Genomic DNA, 24,060 nt, shown 5'->3' with positions numbered 1-24,060 from the left:
CGATCGCGTTATAGTTTCACTTTCAAGAGACGCGATCACACAAACTATGTTTACATTATGGAGCAACAGTACTTACCACACATTTCACAAGATCAGATGCTTGTCAGTGGTGCTCAGGATCTGTAAGTCATTTGCCATCATCCTCATCTCTCCTTACTGAGAGTGAAATCGTATGTACTGTAACAGGCTACCGCTAGCAAGGAGCTAACCATGTCCCTTTAGTGGCTCGCGTTATTTGCTTTCTGTGCCTTTCTGAATACAGACACCAACCCATCCCTGCACTTCACACCCCCTGCACGGCCTGGAACATAAAATTTATTTTGTTATTTTCGCTGTTGTCCGCGCTTGTTTATTTACAATACCTGCAGAGCTTCTGATGGTTCGGCCGGCTTAGAACAAGGGTGGGTTTATGCAAATGTTGGGGGCGTTGCGATCCCGACTGTTGCGTCACAGTCGGTGTTATGTTCTGATTCGCCTGTTTTTCAGTGGTCTTTTTTAATCACGAGATTTACATATGAAGGAGGAAACTATGGTGTTTGAGGCTTACTGTATGTCATTTCCATGTACAGAACTGTTATTATTTAAATATGCCAGGGTAAAGACAGTTTTTCATTCTATGACACCTTTAAAACGAAAAAAGTCTGGGTTATATAGTACGATAGAAGTCTTAAGCTTGACAAAGATCAAAAGCCTATTAAAGGAATTATGGCACTTAAATAAAATAAGACAAACAAACATTTTTCCTGTGTCCTAGGTGAATGTTTAGAAGGAAACTTGTATAGATTAACCTCATTTCAAAAGTGAAAAGCTTTATGATGAATGGCGAATGCTTTCATCCATTAAGAAATGTAAAATATTTATTAAAAATAACTTTGTTCTAATGTTAAAACATTACTTTAATTCTTTTAACATGCAAATCTTCAGGCCGGTCTCTCCTCCGGCGTTAGAGGGCGGTTTGTGGGTGTGGTCTGACCGCAGTGCTCCAAAGCTCATTCTCAGTTTTGACAGCGCGGAGCACAGATGTTTCAACGTAAGATGGTCAGGGCTTTTTCTTTTTGTTTAACTTTCTGTCAGTGCAGCTAATGGTAGACCACAAGATAGACTTCGACAAGTATCTTATGCTGGTGTTTTAACGATCGCCGTAAGGTACACATTTGTTTAACTTTTCTACCGTTGTGACAACTAGTTTTAAATTGTATCTTATACTATCTTATACTATTGATTTAACGGTCTGATATTTTTATTTCACATCACGGTAAGAGAAGTCGACTCTATTTTCTTTAACTTTGTATCTGTTATAAACTCAAACTTTAAAAAACAAAAGTACGACATAGATTTTTATAAATATATATTATTGTTTTAACTAACGCATCCGATGCTCGTTTGTTATAGATGGAACGAACGCGCTCACAACTCTTCTTTTTATTTAACTTTGTCAAAATAACTAGTTTTTAAATTCTAATGATAGGAAAACGTCTCGGTTACGTATGTAACCCTCGTTCCCTGAAGAAGGGAACGGAGACGTCACGTCGGTGACCGACGAATTGGGATCTCGCTTAGAGAGACCAATCCCCTACGAGAGTATCTAAACGAGCCAATGCACATTGGCATGCGATTATTGCATCCAGCTGCCGCTAATCACAGCGTGAGTATAATTAGGCAGCGGGTGCAGCGCATATTCAGGTTTTCGCTGAGGAGCCGAGCCGGTGACCCGGCCGCTCAGCGGTGGTACAGCAGCCGTGGCGACGGGACGTGACGTCTCCGTTCCCTTCTTCAGGGAACGAGGGTTACATACGTAACCGAGACGTTCCCTATCAGTCGGTCACTCCGAGTCACGTCGGTGACCGACGAATTGGGATCCCTACCAAAAGGCCACGGGTACTGCCCCTTCCAGTGTCCTGTGGAAGCCTCCTGAGCCCCTATCTTTTGGCGCAGGTCAGGGCTACCGCAGAAGACCAGCTACTGCTGCCATGGCACTACCCACTCAGTAAGACTGGATAACACTGGGAAAACGTACCCATTCCAGTTGGAACCGGACGCTACGGAAGCTCGCCCTTCCCGTAGGAGGTTCGGAGCAATTACGCATATGATCAACCTTAGGCGCATATGGAGGATTAGAGGAATTTGTACCTCATGGAGATTGGCAGAAGACCTGCCGGGGAAACACGGGCTCTCAGGCTATACCGTGGACTATACACATATGGGGTCCAAAAAAGGCCTTTCATATGGAACCCAGCCCTCTACCGGTTCTCATGGATTCAGCGAGTGAGGGCCTGGCGTCAGATGCTCCGCCACATCTGACTGCCGAGGGGACGGAGGAACTCGACAGGGTCTACAGTACGGACTCTCTGGAGCAGTTTTAGCAAGCCGACCCGAAAACGGGACCTCTCAGTGCTTCTACCCGTTTGAGGTGAGAACACAGGAGGAAACCGGTTCCACACGAAGGCTATAGAACCTAGCAAACGTGTTAGGGGTCGCCCAGCCCGCAGCTCTACAAATATCTGCCAGCGAGGCGCCACGAGCCAACGCCCAGGAGGATGCAACAGCTCTAGTAGAGTGAGCTCTCAACCTGAACGGGCAGGGCACACCCTGTACCTGATAAGCCAGGGTGATGGCGTCCACTATTCAGTGGGCCATCCTCTGCTTGGAGACGGCCTTCCCCTTCTGCCGGCCTCCGTGACAGACAAAGAGCTGGTCTGAGGTCCTGAAGCTTTGTGTCCTGTCAACGTAGCATCTCCGCGCTTGGACGGGACAAAGCAAGCAAGGGCTGGGTCTGCCTCCTCCGAGGGCAGCGCTTGCAGGCTCACCACCTGGTCCCTGAAGGGAGTAGTGGGAACCTTGGGCACGTAGCCAGGCCGGGGCCTCAGGATTACCTGGGAGTCAGCCGGCCCAAACTCTAGGCACGAATCGTCGACCGAAAATGCGTGCAGGTCCCCTACCCTCTTGATGGAGGCCAATGCAAGCAGGAGCAGAGTCTTCATTGAAATAAACTGCAGCTCAACCGACTGCAAAGGCTCAAATGGGGCCTGCTGTAGTGCTTTCAGCACTAGAGACAGGTCCCAAGAGGGTATAGAGGGGGGCCGTGGAGGATTTAACCTTCTTGCCCCCCTAAGGAACCTGATGACCAAGTCATGCTTACCCACCGACTTCCCTTCCACGGGGTCATGGTTGGCAGCAATCGCAGCCACATAGACTTTAAGGGTGGAGGGAGACAGCCTTAGCTCCAACCCCTGCTGCAAAAAGGAAAGCACGACTCTGATCGGGCACTTTCGGGGGTCTTCTCGGTGAGAAGAACACCACTCGACGAACAGGTTCCATTTCAAGACGTAGGCCTGTCTCGTGGACGGCGCTCTAGCCGAAGTGATGGTGTCAACTACCCCTTGGGGTAGGTCACCTAGAACCTCCGCGTCCCGTCCAGGGACCAGACATGAAGTTTCCAGCTTCTTAGGTCTGGACGCGGGTGCAAAAAGGTGCCCCGTCTCTGAGTCAGTAGATCCTTCCTCAGAGGAATCTGTCAGGGAGGGGCTGTCACGAGGAGCATCAGTTCTGAGAACCAAGTCCGAGTGGGCCAGTACGGCGCCACGAGCAGGACCTGCTGCTCGTCCCCCCTGATCTTGCATAGTATCTGTTTTTGCGAGAAGGCTCACTGGGGGAGACGCACACTTGCGAAGGCCCCGCGGCCAGCTGAGCTGGACCGTCTGGGGATGGAGTCTCCATTCTCCGGGGAGCGCAGCTCGTGACAGCTCGTCGGCTGCCCGGTTGAGCAAGCCCGGAATATGAATGGCACGAAGCGACCTCAGATGCTTCTGACTCCAGAGGAGGAGGTGGCGGGCGAGTTGCGACATGCGACGGGAGCGCAGACCACCTTGTCGGTTGATGTACGCAACGGTCGCAGTGTTGTCCGTGCGGACCAGTACGTGTTTGCCTCGTAAACGCCTTCTGAGACGGACCAAGGCCAGACGTACCGCTAGCAACTCTAGGCAATTGATGTGCCAGTGCAGTTGGGGGCCCGTCCAAACCCCCGACACCGCAAGCCCGTCGAACGTGGCACCTCAGCCGGTGGTGGAGGCATCCGTGAAAATCACAGCATGCCTGGAGACCTGTTCCAGGGGCACTCCTGCCCGCAGAAACGAAAGGTCTGACCACGGGGTGAGGGTTCGGCGGCAGGCCGGTGTGACTTGGACCCGGTGAGTGCCGCGCTGCCACGCCCACCTCGGGACTCGGCCATGGAGCCAGTGTTGAAGCGGCCTCATATGAAGCAGCCCCAGCGGTGTGACTGCCGCTGCAGCTGTCATATGCCCCAGGAGCCTCTGAAATTGTTTCAGTGGGGCCGCTGTCCTGCTCTTGAACGCATTCAAGCAGTTCAACACCGACTGAGCACGTTCCTACGTGAGGCGTGCTGTCTGACTGACCGAATCCAACTCCATACCGAGAAAAGAGATCCTCTGCGTCGGGGAGAGTTTGCTCTTTTCCCAGTTGACCTGAAGGCCCAACTGGCTGAGGTGTGACACCAAATCCCTGTGTTCGCACAACTGGTCCTGAGACTGAGCCAGTATAGGCCAGTCGTTGAGGTAGTTGAAAATGCGAACGCCCTGTTCTCTCATGGGAACAAGGGCTGCCTCCGCAACTTTCGTGAAGACACGGGGTAACAGGGACAGCCCGAAGGGCAGGACCTTGTACTGATATGCCCGTCCTTCAACGCAAACTGCAGGAATGGCCTGTGGCGCGGAAGGAATCGACACATGGACGTACACGTCCTTCAGGTCGACCGCTGCAAACCAATCTCGGGGACGGATGCACCCAAAGATGCGTTTCTGCGTGAGCGTCTTGAACGAAAGCCTGTGAAGGGCCCAGTTCCAGACACGCAGATCCAAGATTGGTCGTAACCCACCGCTTTCTTGGGCACAATGAAGTAAGGGTTGCAAGCCCTGTCTTCATATCGGCTGGAGGGACCGGCTCCATCGCGTCCTCCGCCAGTAGGACAGCGATCTCTCCACACAAAACATGAGCATCAGCTGCCTTCACTGCTGTGAGGTGGATGCCCCTGAACTTGGGAGGAAACTGAACCGCATAGCCGAGTCAGATGGTCCACTGGAGCCAGCAAGACGGGCTGGGTAGACAGGCACCCAGACACCGTACAAGCGGAGCAGCGGGACCACCGACGTACCCGCGGTGGGGCAGCGAGGTGGAACACAGGAACACGGCCCGTGGCGGACCAAGGGGTCTGAGTGTGCGGTGCGTGCTTACCTGGTTCCGAGGTTTGGCAGAGGGTGCGTGAGTAGGGCCTTTGATGACGCTCTCGAACCGCCCACTGCTGCCAGCTGGCGAAGAGGAGGATGAGCGCGGTCCGGAGTTGGTCCGTCCGCGACTCTCCATGCCCTCTTGGGACCCAGGGCAGAGACAACCGCTTCTTGTCGAGATTTTTGAAATAGGAGAATCTCCACCCGGCCCTCCACCGGGGGAGGGGGAGGCGCATCCGCCACCTCCCAAAGCAGTCCTCTCTCTCTCTCTCTGGGTCGCCCGTCCTGTGCCTCTTGCTCTTCCGCTCACCGCCAGGTTTGACGGGGGCCAGGACGGGCGGGGCGGCCTGCCTACGCCCAGCTCAACGGCACCGCTTCTGGAAGCTGCTGCGGATGCGGTGCGGGAGCAGGGACGGACGCAGGGGCCGCCCTCGGCGACAAGCAGGCTGGGGCGCTGCAGCCGGCGGACGGGTGGAGGCAGCAGCTGCCCGCCGGGGCAGGAGGTGTTGGATCGCCTCAACCTGCTCGTGAGCAGCCGAGAACTGCTGGGCCATGTTCTCGACTGCGTCGCCGCAGAGGCCAGTCTGGGACACAGGGCCCTTGAGGAACCGATACTTTGTCGGTGTCCCCATGTCGACCAGACACAGCCAGGGGTGAACGTCCTGGACCACAAGTGTGGACATCGCACGACCCAGAGACCGCGTCACCTTCGTCGCTCGTAGCGCGAGGCCCGAGGTACAAGCTCTCAGAGCTTCCGGATCGTAACCACCCCCATGCATGTCCTCAGTGCCTTTAGCCTGAGGACCCTGCAGTAACGCCGTAGCGAAAGGTGGAGGCAGCTTCCCCACAGGCCATATAAGCCCCGCCGGACAGACCAGACGAGTACCTACAGGCCCGGAAGGGGAGGCACGGTTCGCCCCGCCGAGTGGAGACGGTATTAGGACACAACTGCATCGCAACCGACCGCTCCACCGGGGGGACCCCCGTATACCCCCTAGCTGCGCCACCGAGGGTGGTGAGGGGGAGGAGCTAGCAGGGCGGTTTCTGGCAGTAAAAGGTGCCGTCCACGACCTGGTAAGCTCCCCATGCACCTCCGGGAGAGAGGCACTAGGGCAGGGCGCTGAGAACCAGCGCAAACTACCCCGAGAAACCAGTCGTCCAACCTCGAGGGCTCGGGACACGGTGGGATCTCCACTCGAGCCCTACCCTCTCAGTGGCCCGGGAAAGCATAGCCGTGATTTCTAGATCCGACTCAGGCACTGCTACTGCCGGAGCAGCAGCAGCCGAATCTTCTTGCCCAGAAATCTCCAGCTCACCCTCCGATGCAGCAGTCGACGTCTGGTGACCGGGAGGAGCGCCAGGGTAACTGCTGGTGCTCCCCTTGTAGAGGGCCCAGCACGCTCCACTGACAGCTCAACTGGTTTTGGAGCGCAAGAGGGGCGATGGTCCCTCAAGGGTTGGTTCCCTGGAGGGTTTGCCACCATGCCACCGCCTGAAATGGTCCCCGTCTGTCTGCAGCCAGAACGAGGGCCAAATCAAGGCAGGGGCAACAGAGCTCCGTCCCTTTGTCGAGGTATCGGAGCCTGGCCCGCAACTCCAAGATGATCACCTTCCCATGAGAAGATGCCTCATCCACGAACGCCACCTCAGCATGCTTACTGCCCAGGCATGTGAGGCAGTGATCATGACCATCACCCGGCCCCAGGTAACGACCGCATCCAGAAACGCACGGGTGACACGTTGTCTGAAGCAAGACCCAACTCGTCTTTACAAAGACGCAACGTCAAGTTTGCCAGATGCAACGTCGTCTTTAAAAAGACGCACCCGTGAATGCTCTTTTAGAGAAATCACTCTTTCAGTGTGCTGAAGCGCACAGGGGAGATGGCCACTTGCAACACAATCAGGGGGTAGTGCAGCCTGATGTGTGCAACCCACTCGACACAGGAAGAACCACCGCCGCTGAAGCGCCGTACCGCCAGCACGAGAGTCTCCCAAAGAGCGTGCTTAACTCGTTGAATTCACTCGTCAGCAGAGGTCAGGAGCAGAACAATGTAACCACTCGGCTCCGAAGCGAAAAAACCTGAATATGCGCTGCACCCGCTGCCTAATTATACTCACGCTGTGATTAGCGGCAGCTGGATGCAATAATCGCATGCCAATGTGCATTGGCTCGTTTAGATACTCTCGTAGGGGATTGGTCTCTCTAAGCGAGATCCCAATTCGTCGGTCACCGACGTGACTCGGAGTGACCGACTGATAGGGAACTAGCGTATTGTTTAACTAACATGTCAATGCTTTTTTGTTTTAGTTTTTCCTAAAACTGTTTTAACAACACTAGCACGTCTTGACTTGTAGGGAAAAACACAGGCGTACCATGGTAAGATAAAAACAATTCTATATTATTTAACTTCGTATATGTTATAAACTCAAAACTTTTTAAAAACCAGGACATAGGTTTTGATAAACGAACGCACTCACTTCTTCTATTTAACTTTGTCAAACGAACTAGTTTTTAAATTCTAATGATAGGAAAAATAGTGTATCTAATGCTTTTTTGTTTTATTTTCTACGTTTTTCCTGTTTTAACAACACTAGTCTCCACTTGTAGGGAAATAAACAGTCTTTGTACGTTTTACGCACACGTTTGATGTTTTTTCTTGATATGTATGTGGAAACACTTTAATAAAAACTTCCCTTTACCCCATTTAACACAGTTTCATCATTTAAAGTTTAAAGCACATAGCATTGGCCCCACACACACACAAACACATTGTCATAAATTCTTAAGTTCACTATAAGGTCAATAAGATGGCCGCTTAGACGGGGGCTGGGGGGTGTACAAAACAGGTGTCCAAACAGGTGTCCAGTTATGGGAGGGGGGTGGAATTTTTATGAGGGTAATAAAATCAATCATTTTGACATAACGTATACTACTCTCTCTCTAACACTGCTTGCCATGACAATCACTTATAATTCAACATATATGATCACACATAATTCAAATATAGTATTTCACAGTAGTACAAGTAGTGACTTGTAGTGACTTGAACTTGTACTTGAACAGTAGTACAAGTAGTGACTTGAACTTGCATCCAAATACAAATTTGGTAGCAACAATATTCTTTCATTTCTGCCTTATTGTGCAATTTCGATAGAGGCTGAAAACATCTAAATTCTCAGCACACCACAGATCAGTCCTGCCAAATGTTCCCTCCTCCCCTCTGTTCTCACACAATCCCTCTACTTTTTCACACAGCAGAAATAAAAAGTCTTTTTTAATTCACTTCCCTCCTAATTGCTTTTGAGGCATAAACATATGGATAGCAGGAGAGTGAACAGCCTTACAACAGCCTTTAACCATTATAGCAATTTTGTGAAAATAGTCATATAGTTTATATAAACACTAAAAATTCTTTCCAATTAAAGGAAAGAAGAACACATCCCTTGCAAAAAGTACAACAGCAATATGATGACATCAGGTGGTAATAACCTAGTATTGAATGATAAACATATTTGTTTACCATGCTATGTACAATATATGCTGGGATACCTCACAGAATATAGTATTACCTTTTTTTGTGGTTGTGATATTGGTATGCAGGACAGGCATCTTTAGCCAGACAAATACACATGCGAATCTGACTTACATTCCCAGTAGCCTGGCAACTGTGGTACCAAAGTAGTCAAACAGGAAGCCATTTGGCAGCGTGAGGAAGTTGTTCATGAAGGATGCGATGGTAAAGATGAGTGAGAGCTGCTCATCCTGTCTACTGCAATCTAACACACAGCAAATGTTAAATGTTCTACACAGTTTCCACAGCTAGACATGCATACACAACGCATATGTTTGCATTTTCAACTGACCTTCAACAGCAGTTCCATTTATTGTGGCATTCACACATAGACTTCTGAAGTAGCCTTCAGTCTTGAGCACAAAAACCAACGATGCCCAGCCAAAAACAACCCCTGCGAACCCCAAACACTCCACTAACCCAGATATCAGAGTAAACCAGGACCGTACCCGCAACCCGCCTCCCTGGCAGTCAAACATCTTGTCTCTTTCTCTCTGCTCTCTTCAAAAAGTTTTGGAGGTTCTCCAGTGTCCTTGAAAATAATTAAAATGTAATTAATTCAGCTTTATTAAGGAAACTTCAATCATTTAAAATGAGCAACAGCAAGACACATGAATGTGGATGCACACTTACTCCTAAATCTTCAACTCCTTCAACAAAGTGTACAGACATCCACTTATTCCCCGCTTTCACTAACTGTCTTTATATGGACCTCTGTGTTTCTTTTCCCTCCCATTTTTACAAATCCCTCCTCTTATTTCCTCCTAGGACACTCTCAGCAGCAGATGTTTGTAAGCATTTAATCCAGCTCAGATCTCAATAAGAGAGCTGTTTTTTCTTTTTTTAAATAGTAGCTTGCTGAATTCTGCATCAAACCTATTGATACAACAAGATCCCTATTGATCCTTATTAAATGTCAAACTAAAATTGTAAACAAATATAATTCTAAAACACATTTTTGTGTGTATAAATTGAAGCTGATTCTGGGAATTGGTGTGCTGTTGTATAGCCCCCTTTAACCCTTTTACAGTTAAACTGATTTTGAGAGAAACAAGTGAATGAACTACTGAGCGCACCACCGATAAGCTCTGAAATACTAGTTTGTGCCTCACTCTCTGACTTCTCAACCACACATTCCACATTAAAGCATGAGATAGTCGGCTTTTAGCAAAAATTTCACAAAGCAAGATTGTCTGAATGGGCAACATTTTAGGGTTTTGTAGTCGATTGAGAAATGGACTGATCCACACCCAAATACGAGCTCATCCCTTGTCATTCAGCACAATGGATCATGACTGTTAACCTTATGATTTGTTCTTGTTTCTGTTATTTTAGAACCTAAAATAAAAGAACAGCAGAAGTTAAATGTGTGATTGGCACAAGACACTCTATTTCTGTGCTTCCCTTTCAGTTGAGTGATGCAACACTGTTTAGAATAAGATTATAATTGTACTTTCACAGTTCCAATCACAAGACCACCAAAAGATTTCCTCTTATGTGTGACCATCTACGTCAAACTCCTCAAAAATATGAGTTCCATGAGCCAAGGAAGGTCTGTTTTAAAAGATGTGTGCCAAGTTCTTAGAATTTTATTTGCTGTATTGGTTTCAAATCTTGTTGATTTAAAATGGCTTTATACCATTTTTTAATTAAGTGTGCTTTTCTGTTGTATCGTCCTGATATATTTTTGACTTTATGTCCCCCAAAAAATGGCTAAATACATTTTAATTCAGAAATTAAAAAGTTACTCATTATAGATGCATTCAAGTAACTGTATGTATAAATTTCATTTTGAATAAATAGATATGGACAAAATGTGCCAAGTCACTGACCCTTTTATTCTAGGCAAAAAAATAAACATTTTTTTTTTATTTTATTTTAGTTATTATTTTATTTACTTACACTCTTAAAAATAAAGGTGCTTCACAATGCCTTAGAACCTTTTTTGTCTAAATGGGTCCATAAAGAACCTTTGACATCTGAAGAACCTTTCTGCTACACAAAAGGTTTTTTTGTAGCGAAAGAAGCTTCTTCAGATTATAAAAAGGTAAGAAAGAGATGGTTCTTTAAAGAACCTTTGAATGGTTCTTTGTGGAACTAAAAATGGTTCTTCTATGGCATCACTGTGAAGAACTTTTTAAGCACCATATTTAAGAGTATACTTCCTTCCTTCCATCTTTCGTCCCTTCCTTCCTTACTCACTCTTATAATTTCCAGTGAACCTTACAGATTTAAAGCATGGATGTTTGAGCTGGCATAAATAAATTTCATATGAAACAAACATTTAGATCTGATGTACTATTGTTTGCTACAGTACATCAAATCAGTGGAACAAATCATGTGGTCACAGATGTGTCAAATTTGCTCATCAGCATTTTCATATTTGTATATGTCATCACTTTAGAACATCATAAGATGTATAATGGCACTTTCCCAAAAAAGGGGAACCATTAGAATGAAGCAGACTTTACCTAAATATAACCTCAAGGCCTGAAACTTCTCTTCTGAGTCCAAAGGACTGCTCTGACTGCAGTGCTGAGAATGTTTTATTGACTCTTCTATGTCCAAACCTGTTTGTTTTATGACTAGACTCTTTTCTAAACCTGTGCTCAGCTACAGTACTATCTTGATTTATGAAAGATCAATCATAAGTGTACCATAGCGACAGATAGATCTTATGGTACATCTAAATCCATCCCCATTAGCCTATTCTATGAATACTTTTTAAAATTATTTTCTCCCTCATCTCATTTGCCTTTGGCTTTGCCTACTCACACTCTTTCCTGTTCTGTCCGTTTTAATTCCTTAATATGGTAAATGTTGGCAGTCTTGACTTATGCCAATAACGCTTCAGTGATTCCAAATTACTGTACTGCTATAAAGCACATCTTGAATGATGACCAATCAAGACAGTGAAATCAGAATAATATAGATAGCTACATAAATATACTTAAATGGAAATACCTTTTCAAGTTTTGTTTTGTTCGGTTATATTACAAACTGTTAAAATAGAAATCAACGGGCTATTAAGTTAACTTGAGCAAGCACTAAATAGGCAGACAGATATATTGTATAACAAATGAAACAATACCTATTGCTAAACTGTTATCGGTCCATTTTGTCTTAACCCAAAACATCCTTACAGATAGACAGTTCTTTCTATGATTCTGCATTATCGATTCAATTTCTCTTCCTCTTAATGCAGTATCACCATATCCCATAGGCTATATCATAAGCCTGATATGTGTTCGTGTTAAAGGGAATGAATTAATGGCTCACCGGTCATGAATGTGTCCTGATAGAGCACCAGCTGAGTCCTCTGCACCATTGCCGTGATCAGAGACGCTAAAAGGTTTACGAAACACCCAGTTTAGCGCATTACTTACAGCTTCATATCACTGGCCTCTGTAAGAGAACATTTGCACCATATTTTTCAGAGTGCTGGAAAACAGCTGACTCTGGCCTCAGTTTACGCTTATTTAATCACATGATACGCGATAACAATAGAGACCCTTTCAATAACATCACTTTGATTTTAAAATGATTGGGCTTGACGTCATTTTCTGCTTAACTTCGAAGAAAGCTTTCAATAATGTATAATGTTACATTTTCAAATGTATCTTACAAATATATATGATGATGAATCGGAGTATTGTCTATGATGTATGTTGACAAATTTCTAGTTTCCTATGTCAAGTTGTTACAACAACTTTTCAGTCTCGAGATTAGATTATTAAAATAAACGGTTAATAATATTAATTGTAATAAAAGAAAAAGACAGAAAATGGTCACTATAAAATTTATGGAAAGTCCCCACAAAATTCACAAAAACCAATCGTGTGTGTGTGTGTGTGTGTGTGTGTGTAATGTTACAGAGCTTCTGCACCCTCTTCTGGTCTGAACATGCATCCACTCTGTGGGGAATAGGCCTATTGGAGTTCATCTACAACCAACCAACTGTAGAAGAAACAATTCTGTTGAGCTGTTAACAGATTTTAAATGATCGATCCCAAAAATACCACTGTAAATTAGACTGACCATATTGGCGTTCATTCATAGCATCTTACCTGCACCAATATTAACACCATATATTTTTTTATTGAATTAAGGGTTGATTAATTCATCATTTAATTAAATAAAGAGCAATAAAATCCACATCCACATGTGTTACATGTGTTCACACAGAAAGGTGAGCACAGAGTGGATGGAGAGGGAGGTGAAGGAAGACAACAGATAATCATGGGCAGTGAGTGAATGAGAGCAAAGATAGCAGTTTATTTTTTTAAACCATCTGCTTTGTGTTGAGGGAGACGTTCCTCTGCAGGATAAGAAGAAGTATACATGTCCACCGAGATAATGAACCACAGTCTGCTTTGATAAAGAAGTGTACAACGTGAAAGCGTTAGATGAAGTCCAAAACTCTCATTTTCAAACTGCTATTATGATCACATTTGCATAAAACTACGAAATAGCATCAATAAACCCTCTTTGTGAATGTCAGAGAAGATTTACAGTTTTGAGCATAACTTACCATAAAAACTTAATAACTGGAAACATGAGGGGGCTATGATATTTTATGATATATAAAGTAACATATTACCTAACGTGTACATTTCAGCACCTAAATAGTAGTACCTTCTGAAAGTATACCACCCCAATGACAGCTTTTGTACATTTTATCTTAGAGTGTGTGAGTGTATGCAAATAAGATCCAAAAAGATTAAGCCAGTTCATATTCTATTAATAGATTAAAGCCTATTTCTGTCATAAACGTTTGTCTGTACAGTATGTTGGATGTGTGTCAATACTATGTATTCCTACTACGTGTGTGTGTGTGTGTGTGTGTGTGTAATGTTGTGTATTGGTTACCAGCACTAACAGCTGCTCAGTGGGTCTCTCTGAGCCAGTGTTACCAGTGTTACACTATTTCTGGAGTGTGTGTTGTTTAAAAGGTCAGACAGAGACAGAAGGGGGGAGAGGAGGTTAGGGGAAAAAAGGAAGAATAGAGCAAGAGAGACCAAGAAAATTAGAAGAAAAACAGAGGTGAAGAAGTAAGAAGACAGTATCATCTGTCTGTCAGTTTAGTGATTACTGTAGTTATACTGGAGATTCATCTGAATCCAGAGTCGTCTGTTTCTCTCACATTAACCCTCGTGTTCCGTCTGAGAGACCCCAAGGCCTTTTTAACATCTCAAAAACATGATGCATCAGGGTGATATAACATGATGTTTGCAAATGTTTTGAATTTTTAAGATAGCTAACCATTTATTGACAATAAACAAATTAATATCACACAAATAATATGATAAATATTGTTTTACTTTTGAGCACAGAGACCTGCCATATAAAATGTGAGTAAATGCAATGATTTTTAATCCGTAAAGATGTGACTGTAGAGAGATACACTCCGGTTGTTTATTTGGTTGATTTTCATCTCTTTTACTATTTTTGTTTAAAATGCGTTATGCTGGGGTAAAAGTGACCATAAACATAATCAAAATCACTTAACCATGTATTCACACCAGCCAGATTTCTGGAATATCCTTCCTTACAACATAAATTTGAAACTATATATATATCAATAATATTTATCAGATTAGATCTGTTTAATGCAATGGAAAATATTTCAAGGGTCTTAATTTGAAGGGAAATAAGTGATTAATAAAATGTATTTTATTTTTGATTTACTTCAATACACTAAAAAATGGTGCAGAAAATATGTCAGAAATTCCTAGTAAATGTCATAAACAATAAACAGCAAGTAACACACTGAATTAAACATGACAATTTATGTATTTATAAACTATTTATTTATTTATTTAGTTTTATTTCAAATTCTCTTTTTTTACACCAAATATACCGTAAAACTGATAAGCAGTCCTATGTTGCTATGTTCAGTATGTTTGTACTCAAAGTCAAAAACTTATAATAATGACAATATTATGTAATTATTATCAGGAGTGCTATCACATTGATAATTTTGCTGGTTGCATGTGGTAATTCGATATGAGAACACATTAATGCTCACTCTCCCACCTGCCCATTTAGTGGAATGCTACAGCTCTTTTTACAACTGGTGAGTCATGACCTCATGTGACACCTGGGACAGCTCCTCTGAACACACACACACACACACACACACACGAGAGAGAGAGAGAGAGAGAGACACTGATATTACCTTATACCAAACTGAGAACATTACACATAAACTAGTGTGCTTTGGCAGGGATGAGAAGATGTAGTGCGTCACAAGGGGTAAAAAAAGAGTATCTTGAGGAAAAAGTGATTTGACTGATTGATAAGACAGTATATACTTCCTGATATAACAGATCTTCACAAGAGGATGGAAAAATCAATATTATACCAATTTAATTACAGGCTACTAATTTAGAGTATTTCTGTTTATGTTTAAGTCGCAGTGTTAGCTACATATAATGAACAGCAGCATATTGCTAACTGATTATAATAGCAGGCTAGTTAATTGACTAGCTGAATGCTAAACTAGAAGCTAACTAGTTAATACTATAGTTCTGTTCCAAATTACACAACTATACCTTATAAACTACAATATGGTCCATCTAGTGTATCAATTTTATAAGGTTATTTTGTCATCCAGTATCGGCATCTGATAGCCCCTCTCACTTCACGCAAATAAAGCTGCGACATAAGTGCATGGACTGTCCACGCTTTTTAATTACGTGCATCATCTGGGTCCCTGAAGTGTACCTACTTTTTGTTTTTGGAATTTTCAGTGTAAACACAAACGGTGCTTTATGTTTATAACCACTTACAAATCACTTACAAACTAATAAAATTTAAAAATTTAAAAAAAGAACAGAGTAATATTTAATTAAACTTTTGTCATATTTAATTATATATATAATACTGGCTGGTGTACACACTGTAGAGATACACTGTCATTGGTCATTTTTTGGAATGGGCCCTTCACAGGATGCCAAACATGTGAAGTCCCCAGAGACGAAATGTGTTGCAGAGTCAGAGCCAGGAGGTGGGCTCTGATACTACAGAGGGTGGAGCTAACGAGAACAACAAAGAAAACCATGAGAACACAAAAACTGAAGCCAATGACAGTGAGGCATGTGAGCAAGAGGGCGGAGTCACGGAGACTGCCAACATCCTGAAAGAGAAAGAAGAACAAGAGAAGGATATCAAAGAACATAAATCTAGAGAAGAAGAAAAAGTAACAGGGGTAAATGAAAACAAAGAAAGAGGGGTAGAAGAAGAAGAAAAGAAGAGTAACAACGACCCTCACAGGAAAGAGAATGATTCCTGCAACAAAGAGGGACAACTTGAGGTAAAGCCCAAAGAAGAGGACAAGAGAATAAAAGAAACTGAAGGCAAAACTAAAAATAAAGAAGATGAAAGAGAAACAAAAGAGATTAAAGATGATATCAAGAACAAACCAGAAAATATGCGAAGAAAAAGTGGAACAGCTCCATCCTCTGCTCTTAGAGCCCCCACCAAGTCATCTGCCCACCCTCGACCAGAAGAGATGCCATGGCCAAGTTTCAGAAGGACCAGTAGGTCATTATCATCAACTTCATAATCATATGGCTCACTGTCAAGTTTTGATCACCCACACATTTGTTATATTCTTAATGAAAAAAAACTAAACAAAACAAACTTCAGCAATGAATTCTGCTTATTAAATAGGTCCATTTGTTCAATAGAATCTCTCTGCCATTGCTGTTGGATTTGTAGTCTGCTGTGTCTTGATGTGAATAGCATATGTTGGTTTGTTGTAGACCAGGTGTCAGAAACTTTAAAGTTCAACGGACATCTATAGGTATGGCTGCATCAATTAAACAGAAACTTCTGCAGTGGTGCAGGAACAAAACAGAAGTATGAGGTAAACTAAAGTTAAAACTTCCTAAGAAACACAAATTTTGTAAACACACTCTTAAAAACAGGTTATAATCAGAATGTTATATGATCGAAGTACTCAAGATCCCTATATACTTTAGTCAGGGTGGATGCCATATTGAATTTTATAAGGGCATTTTTGAGAGTATGTGCAAAACTACATTCGTTAGTATGAGCAAAACACATTAGTCTAGTATGACCTATAGTTGAAGTTTTCCTGGGAGATCTAGTTATTTTTGTAATATTTTGTACCTCATAGGGTGTTAACATAGAAAACTTCTCTTCTTCCTGGAGTGATGGCCTGGCTTTCTGTGCACTCGTTCATCGTTTCTTTCCTTCTGCTTTTGACTTCTCCTCTCTCAAAGCAAGGGAACGGGAAAAGAATTTCACTCTGGCCTTCAGTACAGCAGAGTATGTTGACGTTTGAATGTGTGTGTAAATATGTAAATATGTGAGCAGTATTACATTATGGCAAAATTATGTGGTGTGTGAAGAAGAGTATTTTTGTGCATGGCTGTCAAACATCTGAGAGTCTGCAGTTAATATAAAACAAACAAACTCTCTTTCAATTCCAGATCTCTTGCTGACTGCTGCCCCCTTTTGGAAGTGTCTGACATGTTACTAATGGGCAACAATCCAGATTCTCTGTGTGTTTTTACCTATGTAGAGGCTCTCTGTCATCACCTCTCAAAGATAGAGAAAGAGAGGAGGGAAAAAGAGAGCATGAAGAAGGACAAGAACAAAGAAGATCAAGGAGTTTCTGAAGGTATGAAGATGGAGAGAGGGATGAGATTAAACAAAATGAGGAGATAGAGAAAAATGGATCAGATTCTGACAGGAAGACAGAACAAGAGAGAGATCAGAATGAAAATGTAATAAATGCAGATGCTGTGGATGAAAAATAGAAAAACTACGTAAATGAAAGAAAAAGGAAAGAGGAGTGTCCGAATAATTTTGTTGTCATAATCTGCTTTTTTGAAGGTATGGATAGTGATTTTTGTGTTGAATGTGTTATTCTTTGTTGAGTTGTTTGGGATTGTATAGGTATTTCATTATACAGATTTTCATTTCATCAAATGCTTGAACATGTGACTTTTATTATATTTCCGTGCCTATAAATTATATTTTGGTTTGACTACTGACTTCAAATTCACATCTCATATGAAGTAATCATATGAAGGTCCACTCAAGTGCTTTGCATCATGGGATAGGCCTCTTCTATGCAGTGTTCTCCATTACACATTTTACATTTCTCTACATAAGTATGGCAGTATCGATCTGGACACATCAGTGGATGTCAACTCTGGTCCTGGGGACCCAAAGCTCTGTGCATTTTGTATGTCTGTCTTATCTAACGTATGTGCTAATGATCTTAATAAGGTGCATTAAATAAGGATGGCATACAAAATGTGCAGGGCAGTGGGTCCAGTATTTTTTTTTTACAGCGGTGTTGCATTACTCAACTTATAACAAGTAGATACCATTTGATATATCAAAGTCAAATGGTTACAAAAACAAAAAGTCAACTGATTCTGAAAGACTGTGTAATTAATCCAATCATAACCCTAAAGAACAGAAAACATCGCTCTCTCTCTCTCGTGTTTAATGTTTTTTAGGTCACAATGTGACTTGTCAGCAGTTTTTGTTTTGATGGCTTTAGAACATGAAACCTATGAGGGGCATCTGCTCCATGCTGAAGCTATAAATCACCTCACTGTAACTACCTTGAAGTTTGTGTTGGTTAGAACTAGTGAAAGGGAGGTAAAGAAAAAAGAGGAAAATGATTATGCAAGGTGCACATGCTATTTCAACACAGATTAATTTAAGGCTGTTGACACAGTGAAGTAAATGGCTCAGTCTCACAGTTTCTGACACCCTCTTCGTCCAAATGTTCCAGTCGCTTGGTGCTATATATACACAGAGGAATCTTATCCCTACTTCGTTTGCACTCTCTCAGAGTATTTCTCTCAGAGTATTCTATTTCCCTGAGTGCGGCTGGTATGAAACTGGTGTGGTGATCTTATGAGATCCCGACAGACACCAGCTCTGTCAGTGCATGCAAACACCCACAGAGAGAGTTTAGAGTCTGAAAAAAAGAGAAATAAGAGCGCATCGATGAACCTGCTTTTAGGTTCATAGTTCTGGAGTGTGCACTGCAAACTGTGTTTCATCTGTCAAGATCTGACTGAGAAGACCACAGATCGCCTTAAGTCGCACAGGATCATGCAGTACTCAGAAAATGCTGACAACTGGAACATCTACCTTTGTCGGATGCTCCATAATATTTAATCATTGCTCATTTTGATTTCCTGGGTGGATCAGCCGTCAATATATAACCATCAACCATGGATTCCACTGATCCGGAGTCTTCCCATTACATGGACTCAGAAAGCCTCGCTTCGCCCATTCAACCATCATCGACATCCCGTAAGACCACCCATTACCGTGACCATGGTGGCCTCACTTATGGTGTGGGAGTTGTGTGGACACATCTTCGTCCCTTCATTCCCTTCTTTCTGGTCTCATGCCTAGTAGTGGCACTGGTCTACCTGCTGCAAAGCATTGTGTATGGAGGGCCCTTCACCGACCCACTGTTCTTCAGCAAATTTGACAAACGCTGGCCCCCACCTGGCCAGCAACCAACAGCCACAGAGTCAGCACATGGATTATCTGGTATCCTTTAAAGCAGAAAACCCTGTGATGAGGGGGAACTGCATGCTGGAGGCCCACCAATAAAAATGTTATTCTGGACCCCATGAATCAAAGTGATGAGACTGAGGATATGAATAAAGATTAATCAGATTAAAGTTGTGAAAGAGTATATCAGGATTTTGTTGTCCCTTACTTTGGAACGGGGGGGAAATATATGCAAAGGAGAAGCTCCACAGAAGATAACATAATACATTTTTGATAAATAGCTGAGAACTGAAGATTTCATCCTTATGAGACTGGATTCAGATTGGTTGAAAATTACCTCAACTTCTTTGATGTTTTCTTGTTACTTTGGTGGCTGTTCTAATTTACTATATCAAATGAAAATGAGTTTAGAAACAATTTCTAAAAAGCACTGGCCTATTTAATATGCTTTGTGTGCATGATAATAATATGTTGTGCTAAATACATATTTGGCAGGCATGGTTTATGTTCTAGTAGTCAAGTCCAAATAGTTTGATGTCATAGATCCAGTTAACTAGCCTACTGACACCATGCAGTCTACATAATGTGAGATGGGATTATAAATTCAGATTTAACACTGCCAGTTGCAACTATAATTATAGACACAAGAGTCTTGGCAATTAAAGAAGTACACTTATGTCAAGTAAATTTATTTGAAGTTAAAATAAATTCAAAATCTATTTTACTGTGTATTTGTGAACTACTGGTAACTGATAAAATTGTAAGCCAAAAAGTGTGCTTTGTTATATATCTGTATGTATCTTATCTTATGTTCCTGTAGCCTATATGATTTTAATAATGGGGCTTCAACCGTCCTGTGAAACAGGTGAATTCTGGTAAATTGGGAAACTTTTTGCATTTGAGATGACTGGGAAAAAATATCGCAGTTAATTTGAATTCACCCCAGGGCTATCTTTTTTAAGTTTTGATTACTTATTTCTAGCTCTCTACAATCTAATCTGAATTGTGTGTTTTTTATTAGCTGGACCAGCGTTTAGCTGTCACAGGCTGTGATTGTCTAAACTGAATTAAAATGGAGTGTGCTGAACTATTCATTCTTTACGAGCTACTTTTATGTTGAACTTATGACATAAAAGTCTTGCAGGTTATAAAACTGTCTATAATGTGATAATGCAACTTTTAAAACTAAAATAGCAGTCGAGGTCTATAATCCATCAGCATTCCTTTCATCTCAAGATAGTTGCACGGCTGATGCAGTCACTCACTCAACAGCTGTTATAGAAAACCCCACAGTTGTGGAATTTAATGGCAGAGTAAAACAGTGTTATAGGCTAAATTTACATTATTTATATATTCACAGTCTCTTAAAAGAGTTCAATATGTCTGGATATTCCTGACTGGCACATTGCACCATAATCACATGCACATTTTTTTAGGCCTTTAGAAAGATTTTGGTTAAAATCCAAAATGTTACAAACATCCAAAAATCCAATACCAGTCTGATACAGCCAAACTGTAGCAAAAGACTTAAATAAATTAACTGACAATATGATTGACCGACCTGGAAGGGCTTCATTTTGCGACCGACGACTGTACATTTTCATACAAACTACACATATGTTTGACTGAGGACTTATCCTTCTATATTATATATTTCTCCTATATATTTCATAGCAGTATTACTTGCCTCTTACTCGTAAAACTGTCAAACAAACATGTGCACATCGATAGAGGCATAATTTTACTTTTGCAGATCACAATTTAGTGAGGACATTTTTGAATAGTGAGGATATTTTGGCCCATTTTTTTGCTGTTCCCGTTTTACAAAAGCATCCATCGACTACATCAACACACATTTACTTACCGGTCGGGGACATAAGACATCTATTGTTTCATAACAAGTTCTAATATAATATAATAAATTACTTAACAATTTAAAGTTTACGTTTAGACAGTTATCTGCACAAAAGAAAAAAGAAACATTGCTCAATGTAAAATGTATTTGTAAAAGTATTTTTATTTCATACATCAGACAGTGTTACAGTAAGCTATACTAGCCTATTGAGTGTTAAATTTGATAATGATCATAATGATTCCTTGCATTACTTTATACTGAATACATATTTTAAAGATTTGTGAACTGCAACAGAATTTGTAAGTAGTGCATAATTTTAGGAGTTCAAAGATGCTGAACTAAAGCCAAAACTCTTACCCAGAGCTAGAGTTTGTCTTGCTTATAAGAAAATAATGTGAAAATACTGTCAAACATGGATATTTCAATTTGTCTTGTTGAGGTATAAAATTAAAACATTATTTAAATATTTCATAGCAAATGAAATCATTTGTGATGCAGGGTTTCAGAAATGTTAATGCTTAACCTAAAAAGTTAGCCAAAACACACATATGTGTAATGTCATTACACAAAAATGTTGACCATTATCACTATGTCATTATAAGGCTCTGCAATTACTATTTATCATATAGTGTTCCTTTGTTTAGAGACATTTCAGAGTGTAAACAGCTTCAGTGATTTTAATGGGAGTTTTTGAGAGTGCTTGAACTCGAGACTGTCAGTAAAAATGTTCTTTAATAATGTAAATGCTCTCTCTTTTAAATTAATTTATTATTAAATAAATAATTTGTATGCATAGTTAATAGATTACATTATTAGGTTACTTTGACCATCGCCCACTAGATCAACTAACATCTATAAAGGTGGGAATCAAGATATTTCATGATATAGTTAATGCGTTTGAGAATGTTTCGAATAAAAAGAAAAAAAAATAATAAAACATGCTGTTGTGGCTGCTGTGTGTCACATGACGACCCACCCCCCCCAACTCGTGCCCCCTCAAAAATAATGAGTGCATGACGCCCCTGAGCATAAGTCTACCATAACAATTGCAGTCAAGCGATTTTTCTCCCCTAAAAAGTCTTTTAATAGCCTATATGTAAAATTGCAGTCATCCTGGAAACAGCCTATTTACATCTCCAGAAAACAAAAACATTAAGAAAGAATGGCGAATAAAGGACATTTAGGTGAAGTTCTTTGAGCATGCTCCAGCTCTCTCTTCCTCCTCCTCGCCCTTTAGTTTTTTCCGACCCGCCCAAGTGTGCTCCTGTGCCTTAATTATAGCCACAATTGAAGGCTGCGAAGATGGTGTACAGTCAGCAGCTTAACCTTAACTGGCCGAAGATGATTTTGAATAACAACACGGTGGAGCGAAGCGTTGTGTATGTTAGATTAATAACAATTTCAAGAGGAAATTTCAACAAAATCAACACTCCACTATAATACACAATCACAGGGCGCACAAGCAATTAAAACCATATCAAATCAAATAAAAAAAAGTCTTTAAATTTGTTTGTCATAACATAGGCTACACGTTATAATTTATTTATTTAGGATATGTAGCCTATGTATGTAGGCCTGTGTACTGTATGTATTTATTTATTTAATCAAATTAAATGATAATGATAATTTTCTCATGACACTTGCATGACAATGAAAATCACAAGCATGTATAAAAACGTTTGGAGTCGCTCTCCGTGTTTTGGAAGAGGTTCATCACCTTTAGACCTGACATCTCCTATGGGGTGATTTTGGAAACTGGAGAGGTTTGGTCGATAAGCAATTCATGATGTGACGTTATTTGGGTTTGCTACGTAACGTAGCTTAAGTTTAACTAACGAAGTTTGTATGATCTTTATAAGTAAACCGGAGCCTGAGGTATTCCCATTTTAAAGTGGCAAATATGTATTTAATTCCTGTCGGATAAGGCCCTATATAAGATTCTCATGCCAGTCACGACTTTCAAAAAAAGCAGGTAAACTGCTACAAGCAATTGTGCCGTAAACTATATGTTTTATTTTGTGTACTTTTCAGGGTTGAGGATAAGAATAAAGAAAAAAATGTGCGATAAGTGGTTTTGGCACACAGGGGGCGCTCTCATCTTTGCATTACGGCAGTGATGCGGGCAAATGTGCAACATAATTAATTTATGTACAATATTTGATCACAGCATATTTTTAAATCATCTTGTATACAGTCACGCTTAAATGTATATTGTTAAGCTGATCGACAAGAGGGTCGAATAAAGATGAAATTGTTTCTACGTCAGTTGAAAATATAGGCAATGTAAGCGATGCAAAATCTAATTATTTCTTTGCAAAACCTAATTAGGCATTAAAAAAGGTTAACGCCAGCGCCTGAAACCGTTTTTGTTTAATAATCCCATTACTGACGGCTCATCATGTATAAAATGGCGCAGAAGGACACAAACTTTCCACTTGTTAAAGTGAATCTCCCAGAAAAAGACAAGACAAACTCTACATTAGCCCACTGTTAGGATATGACAGGATACCAAACGGAAAGGCGCATCACGGCACTGTAAGTAACTAGTGCATTTTAACGTTTTAAATATATACCTTTTTGAACTCTCACATTCTCTTTTACATGAATTGAAATCTGTTGAATATTTTGTCTAATGCTGAATGCTACTCGGTTTTAGCGACGGCTGAGTGCTGTGCAGTGTTTTTTCCTCTGAGATCACTGCACTGCTCGAACCATCAGCCTACGTGGCAGAGCAGCTGCAAATAGTTGTTATTCTCAGAGGAATCACTGTGTTTCACGGCAGCTCATATTGATAAAGAGCAGATTTGTATAGATATCTTGCAGTGAGTGGTGCTAAACGTAACAAAACAAAAAAACATATAAGGGTCAGACT

General features: G+C 41.7%; 1 protein-coding gene and 1 pseudogene across 3 annotated transcripts in view; one reads left to right on the top strand and one right to left on the bottom strand.

Moving 5' to 3' along the window:
- Positions 1 to 12,231, bottom strand: part of LOC306853456 (equilibrative nucleobase transporter 1-like) — a 31,210-nt gene extending 18,979 nt beyond the window's left edge. The window contains exons 1-3 of one of the 2 annotated variants that reach the window (XM_079390886.1): positions 12,092 to 12,231; positions 9,105 to 9,344; positions 8,888 to 9,017 (exon numbers count right to left, since the gene is read on the bottom strand). In XM_079390886.1, the coding sequence (XP_079247012.1) occupies positions 8,888 to 9,017; positions 9,105 to 9,291 (317 nt within the window). In that variant the 5' untranslated portion in view covers positions 9,292 to 9,344; positions 12,092 to 12,231. Of the gene's footprint in view, positions 1 to 8,887; positions 9,018 to 9,104; positions 9,345 to 9,445; positions 9,493 to 12,091 lie in introns of those variants that run through there. The other variant, XM_079390885.1, reaches the window with a different exon arrangement.
- A 2,633-nt stretch (positions 12,232 to 14,864) lies between these two features.
- On the top strand, positions 14,865 to 17,601 carry LOC306852906 (annotated as a pseudogene). The gene is made up of 5 exons: positions 14,865 to 14,888; positions 15,807 to 16,353; positions 16,579 to 16,682; positions 16,956 to 17,107; positions 17,272 to 17,601. The product of its transcript is annotated as an uncharacterized misc_RNA (transcript).
- Positions 17,602 to 24,060: the final 6,459 nt, after the last annotated feature.

The sequence above is a fragment of the Barbus barbus genome (assembly GCF_936440315.1).
Source record: "Barbus barbus genome assembly, chromosome: 33".
NCBI classification, from domain to species: domain Eukaryota; kingdom Metazoa; phylum Chordata; class Actinopteri; order Cypriniformes; family Cyprinidae; genus Barbus; species Barbus barbus.
Note: the sequence above shows the minus strand (reverse complement) of the source record. Positions and strands in the feature narration are given on the sequence as shown.